Below are 8,597 nucleotides of genomic sequence, written 5' to 3' on the forward strand. Positions count from 1 at the left end.
GAATTATATTTCTTTTTTTATGATGATCTTACTAAAAAAACACATCTCAGAAAATGGCTTTTATCTGCTTTTGCATTCGAACTCTTCATAACATCTGTGGCAATTCTGAAATGATGAATCTCACTTGCACCTTTCCCTTTAAAATATTTACTTTCCGAAGAACTAGTATCTACGTGTTTTAATCTCTACATACACATTTTGGTGAGTCACTCGTAATTTCATAAAGCAACATTCTTAACTTTGAGCTCGTACAATATCATCGTCATTTCAGATTAGTGGGCATATATCGGGCACAATCCCTATATGAGAAGGAGGTGACGTTTTACGGATACGTATGATAATTATATTCTTTTCCATGTGAGGCTATGTGAATTAAGCTGCATTCGCTGGGGCTGTATATCCGTCGATCCAAATATTTCGTTATTAGTGTGCATGAATAGAAGCGGGACGCAGCTTCTTGGTTGACCTAATTAAATTTCAGTCTTTATCATTCGCGAACATGCTGATAAATGGTGGATGTGTTTTGTTTCTTGGCCAGTGGTTGCTTTTTCCCTGTTTGGTTGCTTTTTCCTTGTGTGTGTGTATTGTATGTGTCTCTGCGCGCTGAGTATGCCATTTATGTGACTTTTTGTGCACTACAAGCTGTTGAGGTAAGGACAAAATTCATTTCAAAGTGCATTGTTTCTTTGTCGGCAGGAGAGTTAACCAGAAAACAGTTTTTTGACTTGAAAGTGGGGCTTGGAAATGTGGTTTTCATTTAATGTATGCACGGGCTCCTTGTACACAAAGCTGTTTTCATTACTGCTGATCTAAGAAAAATGAGGAAAGAATCTGGTAGACATGACTTTGACGTTGATTTTGCATGTATAATTCTGAGAGGGCTCAAAACAAACCGATTTTCCTGGTAGCCTAATGGTGTACTGTAAAGGCATAAATTTTCGCTTGCATTAAATTTTCGCAAATTTCGCGAGGAGCCAAGATCCGCGAAATTATATTGCACGCAAAAGTTCTTGTCTTTACACAAGATTTTGAATGGAAGTAGCAATTCGCGAAAATTTCACGCAGAGAAAAAGGCCGTCGGCTCCAACGCGCGAAAATTTCATGACGCAAATATTTCTTGTTTTACAATACATTAAGTCATGCGAATACCTTTATATGGGCTAAGGCTTTCGATCAAACAGCAACAGCGATTTTCAAAAGTAAAATTTGTCCAAGCAAATCCATGTGCGTTCTTACATCGTCTCTGGGCATCAGTTCTAATGTAGTGGTAATGGAACCTATTCTTGGTCCAATATAATTTTATGACTTATAGATGTTTGATAGTTTTTTGGGGGGTGAAGGTGTCCTCTTTTGTATAAACAAGAAATCTATCAGAAGTTTTTGTTCTCGTCAGCCTTCTTTTTTATCATTTTTCTTGAGACCTAAATGCACGGTCACTTCGCAGACTATGCCATATTGTGTTTGCGAGTGGCTGCTTTGGGCATGCATGTTGAGCCTTCGTGTGTATTCGGGATAGTGTTTTGCTTGTGTGTGCGTGCGGATGCGTTTGACGTGAACTGAGTATAAGGTCAAGGAAGGTCCAATTTAAGAGATGGAGTCACAACGGTCTTATTCCCTTTAAACCCATATTTGATGTAGCAACATGAAGTGAATCAGCCTGCCCCACTGATAGGACGATCATTAACCCATATCTCATTGTATGATGATCAGCGACTCTCTTAGATTGGCTGGGATATTATGTCTTTATGATGGCAATTAATTTTCGCCACCCCTACGATATGATACTAAGTACATAATGGCAAAGACCCTGGGATACGCGAATGGGAATTGCGAAAAGATTGATAAAAGAAAAATAACAATTCACTCGACTGGCCTTGTCCAGGCGCAAATTAGCTTACAAAGATTTATACTTGTTTGTTTTTTGTACTTATTTTATTTGTCGGAAATAATCGGAAAAGTGATAAATCGGCTTTCAAGGAGGACATCTATCACAGTTTCAAACACTTTTACAACATAAAGCTCTATTTTTTTTTTAAGCTTTTGCACAAATTTCTGGACAGGAGTGACTTTTGTTTTATATATTTCATCATTAGGTAAAACTTCATTTCATTTTATGAAGAAAATGAGCAAAATACACCCCGACATTATTACTGTTCAAAATCAATCTTCAGATTGCTCAGTAAGATTTCGACATCCCTGTGGAATTCTTTCGGGATCCCGAGAAAACCGACAACTGTTTGAAAAATTTAGGCAGTTGGAACGCCACCTCGTGAACCGCCTTGGTGTGATCGGCACATAGTTTGAGCTGAGCTGAACAAGCAGATTTTCATGGTAGTCAGTTCATTGCTACACTTAATTGCCGGTATGACCATCACTGTTGACTGCATCGTCATCATGATATCTATCAGCTTTGGTCACGTGGTTTGTTGACTCCCACTAGATAGGGTGACGCGAGGTTCGAAAGCTGGACATGACACGTTGCCCTTCAGATCTACCCCAGAAACTATAAAATTACCGATATCAATAAATTCAAGTCTGCCTCGAAAACGCACTTTTTACAGTGTAAACAAACATCAGACTCCGTATCATTGTAACTAAATTTGTATGTTCTTGTATAATATTTTCGTTTCTTGGGCGCATTGGGACACATTTACTGTCCGTTGTGTGCTATATAAGCACTATCAAAATTATCGTTGTTACTATAATATAACTATTAACTATACCGTGTTGGTTCGGGTGCACGTCACGGGACCGACACCCACGAGTCATACAGCCTACGAGTTATACAGCCCACGAGTCATACAGCCCATGAGCCCATGACACTATATAGGCAAACAAGGCCAACGAGACCGATACATTGAACCTCGTGTTGTATCTGTCGAACTCGTGACTGGGCTGTTTTTACCTAGTGTCGGTTTCATGGGCTTTATTTGCCTAGTGTCGAACTCGTGGGATGTATGACTCGTGGGTGTCGGTCTTGTGGGATGACTCCACTGGTTCTAACTGAGATGACTGGTACCCTAAACGATTTTAAGGATTCATGAAGAGTGATCCTGACGTCATCAATCCCAAGGGATTGATGACTCTGTACATTTTCTGTACCATCTGATCAGGTTATAAAGTGGATGGAATATTTAAAAGACGCTGCCTTTCATTGTGGTGTCTCAATTGAAGAAGAAGAAAAAAAAAGAGGAAATTATCCTGTTTTGCTGCTTGAGCTGTAAATCATGCATGTTCAAATGGATGACCATACACACTCAAGCATACAGTAGTTTTGAAACTTGCGGTGTCACTATCAACATAATCCACGAACACATCATCATGCCAGTAAATCGTCTCTAAAAAGTTTTTTTATTCCACAGCTGTCTATATGGAAAATTACGTACGCTACTAATACCGAACACGCAGAGTACGTCTCTTTTTGAAATTCTTCAGAGCACTCTGATTCAATCTTTTTCATGGTTTCATATCACACACACAAAAAAAGTTGCACTGTAAGCATGTGTGGCAATTCACCTCAGTTCCATTCTGTTTCATTACAGGAAACTTTGTTAATCCTTGTCTTTAAAAGAAAAAAAAAGTTCTAATCCTTGCCTTTAAGAGAAAAATTTAGCCCGAAAAACAAATTACTGTTTTTAACGTTAACCCGTTTATAGCACCCAAGTTGTACCCCAATACGGGCTATGTTTCCAACAATTTAATGAGGATTATTTCTTTCTAGACCTAAAAGAAGCAGGTATATCAAGCACAGAAAAAGTTGAATGTTATGACTTCTGAGAATGCAATGTAAAACAGAGGACAAATAAGAAATTGCAGTGACTTGATGGAACTCGATTTCAGCGTATTCATTAAAGCAATGAAATGAATTGCCGCCGACTCTTACCCCGTCTAGTCTTTCAAGGCGAATGTAATCATGGAATGGAAACGCTTTGTAATTCCAATGCGCTATACTTCCTCGATGATGACACGCTCGAAGTGGGCTTCATGCATCAAACATGAAGGTGTGCATCAGGAAAACCAAGGGCAGCAACCCGAGATATTATATATTTTTTTTATTTGATAAAGAGAGTTTCGACTGCTCGAGTGAACTTTCGCCGTTTGTTGCCTGCCCATGGACCAACAGGCATAAGCTGGTGTTTGTCGTTCTTGTTGTTGTTGTTGTTGTTGTTTAAAGGCACATTGTCCATTGCAGTTCTTCGCTTTAAATAATCCCGCTCCTCCCCTCCCCTTCCCTCCCCTCCCCTCCCCTCCCCTCCTCTCTACTCCACTCAACCTCCCTCCCCCTTCTCTCCCCCCAAAATGACCGGGTCGTATATAAAAAATACGTAAACTTTGCGATAGATACGCTCTTAGGTATATGGTATATACATACTTCTTGGAACACCGTAAAAGTCAACGATCTGCATCATTTAAACAGTCGGAATCAACGTGACAGTCACTAATCCAATACTTATATTGGGAAACAGAGACTCAGTCTTGTTGTTGTTTTTTTTTTTAAAGAATGAGACTTTGGTTAGTCTAAAGGGATAAATATTTATGTTCTTCAATGCAAAGATTTTGTTTGGCGTGCCTCGTGAGCTCAATGCAACCATTATTGTATTGAGTGATTACTGTCTTTTCACTAGAACTTCTTAATGCTATACATCATTACAGTTTAGTAGAAATTTGAAACAACAATAAAAAAAAAAAAACCACACCAACTCATCACTCATTATACAGTCGCACCTGAAAGGGGAATCTGCTCCAAACAATGAACACGTTTACTTTATAGCCGAAGGTGACTTAGTAATATCTTCAGAAACATCTTGGCGACCATTTTGAAAGGGATTTTCATGTCTTTTTGGCGTGATGAATTTACTAATCATAGTACATGCTCCCAAGTGTAATACTTTCATCTCTTAAAGAAGATGTTAATAACAACCTTTTCAGTACGCATGAAAACGTCCTATGAGACATATTAAGATGTCTAATATGTAGATTGCCAGCGGTTATTTTGGATACAACTTTGACTGATTTGACAAATTTGCCCTACCGAAATGTGAATAGAAATATGATATTATTCGTTTCACACTTGCTTCAATCCAAAAATCACTTTAGAGCAGAATTTCCCCCAATTCATCAGAAAATATATAGGACTTTCCGATTTCAGCTGTCACTTTGCGGCCATCTTGAATAGCTCTAAACCCTGAAGGATGCAAAAGTTGCATTATTGAGCAGCATCAAAGTAGGTTAAACCCATCAAAAACATTGGGCCGACAATACAACAAAGTTCAGCCTCTGGCACCAATATTATTGCAACATGCCTTTATCGGAATATAAAAATGGGGTATGTAAAAATTATGATATGCCTTGTGCAGCTCGTACATAGCGTCTTATCTTAGTGGGGGCGCTGTGGCATAGTGGACAAGACTCCCGACTCCCAATCGGAGGACCCGAGTTCGAGTCCCTCCCAGTGTTTACGTCCTTGGACAAGATATTTTTACCCACCATGTCCCTCTCGACCCAGTTGTATAAATGGGTACGTGGCAATGCTGGGGTAATAATAATGGCAGGGCCCTCTGGTAGAGCAGTGGCAACACTGAAGAGGCTACCGTGGATAAATGAGACCTTATCATTATTATCATTATTATTATCATTATCATGCTTAGAACGTCGCGCCCAATTGCTTTGAACTTGCAAATATATCGTAAACATGAAATAAAGACGACCCCAGATATTAAACATTACTTGACTCCAAGACCAATCAAAGTTGTCATTTTCAGAAAAGTTTGCGTTTGATTTAAAGCTTCTGACGCAAGTTTTCAAGCAAGTTTCCTGCAGAAATGTAAATTTCTAGTAGCCTATACTAGGTATTGTGTTAAACATAAATACAGATATATGGCAATTACATCATGTTAGAGAATACTATTACATTTATTGTCCAGTCTACAGTAGGCAACCAGTTCATACTAAATGGATATAAGAGTGTGTTCAATTTATGTGATTAATTGAGCGCAACTCGGCGAATCGGGCGTAAGATCAATGCTGATCTTAAGTCTGTTTCATAAAGATACTTTCAAACGCTTGATCAAAATCACAGATTCAATAACAGCTCGAGCTTAACTTTTTTTTAAATCGCATCAATCGTCGGATCAATCTTACGAGCAATCTTTATGAAGCAGGCCCCAGATTTCCTTTTGCGTGTTGCAAGTCTTGCGGCTGAATTTTGTATCCGTGGGAGTCCCGTCTGAGCTGAGATTCCAGAACCCCAATGAACAAACCGTTATCTATGCGACTAAAAGTAAACGCATGCATCGGATTCTCTGTAGTTGTTCTATCCAGAAAGTTTCTAAGTTTTCCAATCCTGTATAGACCAAGGGCTGTGGATTTACACACGTTTTTATTTGTGTGTTGTACTAAGATTATCTTTGACGATCACGTGCCTTATGAATTGACAGAGCAGGAATATCAGCGGGACATTAATGGACAGAGATTTTGAAGATTTTTCACGAGGTTCATCACATGGAAAACTTAAGCTTTATCAAGATTCAATTTTAGGCTGTTTGCAATGACCAATCTTATAATTTCACGTGAGCATGATTCGTCTGAACAATCATTACAGCAGTATTGTTTGTTTGGTGGCTGTATTCTTTTCAGAGAAACAAAAATCTGAGCATGATTAGTACATGCAATTTTACTTTTATGGCACACGTCTCTGTTACATCCTCTAATGGAGCCGTATAAGCTTAATGCTGCGTTTACACCATGTTTCAGGCCACCGTGGACGAACCTGGATGGACGTGAGACAACGCGGGGGGGGGGGGGGGGGGGTAGGAGATGGGATAGGCAATCGTAAAAGTCGTGATTGCCGTGGATGTGTCAGATTTTTAAACTGCCAGAAAAAAAAATGCCACGGCAGTCACGGTGCTGATGAAAAACGTCGTAGGACGTAACAAAACGGGGTAAGCGCAAACAACAACAATAAACAAAAACAAAAAACCAAAACATGAGAGCACGTTACGAGCAGCAACAAAACTTGGGACCGGTTTGCAGTGTGACGCCACAGGAAATACTGTGTAGTCTGCAGTCTGACCGGCTGGTAACTACTTTATTCACTATAGAGCAAGGATTGAAACGAACAGGTCTAGAATACGGAGGGGGGAACTAAGAAGCCTATCCCACCTACAATGTAGGCTCTATATACCCACGGCGCACTAGTTCATTTCGGACAAGCGAGGCCGCCTTGGCAGCCGGGAACATGGCGTAAACGTAGCATTAGGACGCACGGTGGTCCCATGACTGAGCCTGAGAAACCTTTTCTCGTAGAATACAAGGCACAGATGTAATATCGTTGATTAATACACTTTTGAGGGCCTTCTGGTAGCTAAAATATTGACATATTGTACTAGCCAATATTATATCTTTGGAACCTACATCCAACAAGCTTTGCTTTTTAGTAGGTTCCTTATATTACACGTTACTTATATGTCCTTATACATTTATGCAATTTTGTTTCATATTGAATGTTGTGTAAAACACTTCCTTTTCTGAAATCAAATGGAATATAAAAACTGGAATATGGAACATGAATTAAAAAAAAAATGAGACTGAAACCAAGTAAACGTAGTGGCAACAATCCATAGCTTATTGAAGGTGATGTGATATGATGTAATGATCTGCAGTATCAAAAGCAGAGGAGTATCACCTTTTAAAGCATTCAGTTGCATTCACATAATTATTGATTAGCCTATTAATCTCATGAACTCTTTCTTTCCTTTTTTTTTTCTTCCTCTCTTCCCTTCATGCAGAAACAGTGGCGGAACACAAAGGAAGCCAAATTTAATTCGCTCCTGGACCGACTTCGCGAAGCGGCTCGAAATGTAGAGGATGACATCCCGGAGTGGATACGGGAGGAAAACACGGCAGACTCCATGCTGGATTCGCAATCCGTAGTCCCACAAGATTCATTTCAGCGCTTGTTCGCCCGTCTCTGATCTCAATCGACCAAAATATATACTGCAAAAAAAAAAGAAGAAGGAAAATACTTGGGTATTATCGCATTAAAGAAAAAACGGGGTGCAACATACGTGTAATATCGAACTTTCTGACGGAATGATATCAAACTAGTGGGGGTGCGTCTCACCGCAGTTTTCGATGTGTTCGTTAGGGAGAATTATTTTCATTACGTCATGAATGGATGTATATTACTGATGTGACATACTAAGGCTAGAGGACAAAATTTTGAACTATTTTTGCAACATCAACTATTCGATTTGAAGAAACCTTGCTATGTGTGATGGAATTTGTTTTTTGCGTTCAAAATGAAAATCGCATTTCCGAACAGATTGATTTCATTTTTTTTTTGACTTAGTCGATATATATATTTTTCTTGTTTGTTTTTAGTTATTGTTGGACATAGTTATTTTGTTTCTTGTACGAAACGCATTTAGAGTTGAAACAAATTATTCTTTCTGCATAGGAGGCACGACTAGATCAGAAAGGCGTAGGATTATTCCATCCTTTCTATATATCACACGCTTTCCATTGTGTCTTAATCACTTTACTATGTGGAAAGGAGATCAACGTTCAAACCAGTAACATAACTGGCCCTCAAAAGG

At 39.1% G+C, this 8,597-nt stretch overlaps 1 protein-coding gene across 1 annotated transcript in view; it reads left to right on the top strand.

Moving 5' to 3' along the window:
* LOC139743817 (uncharacterized) overlaps positions 1–8,268 on the top strand; it is a 94,344-nt gene extending 86,076 nt beyond the window's left edge. Inside the window, exon 5 of the mRNA XM_071654274.1 lies at positions 7,788–8,268. Within this exon, the coding sequence (XP_071510375.1) occupies positions 7,788–7,973 (186 nt within the window). The 3' untranslated portion in view covers positions 7,974–8,268. The remainder of the gene's footprint in view (positions 1–7,787) is intronic.
* The last annotated feature ends 329 nt before the right edge of the window (positions 8,269–8,597 follow it).

Source organism: Diadema antillarum, unplaced genomic scaffold (genome assembly GCF_040938485.1).
Source record: "Diadema antillarum isolate AM-2024a unplaced genomic scaffold, OU_Dant_1.0 seq00001108_RagTag, whole genome shotgun sequence".
Lineage (NCBI taxonomy): Eukaryota > Metazoa > Echinodermata > Echinoidea > Diadematoida > Diadematidae > Diadema > Diadema antillarum.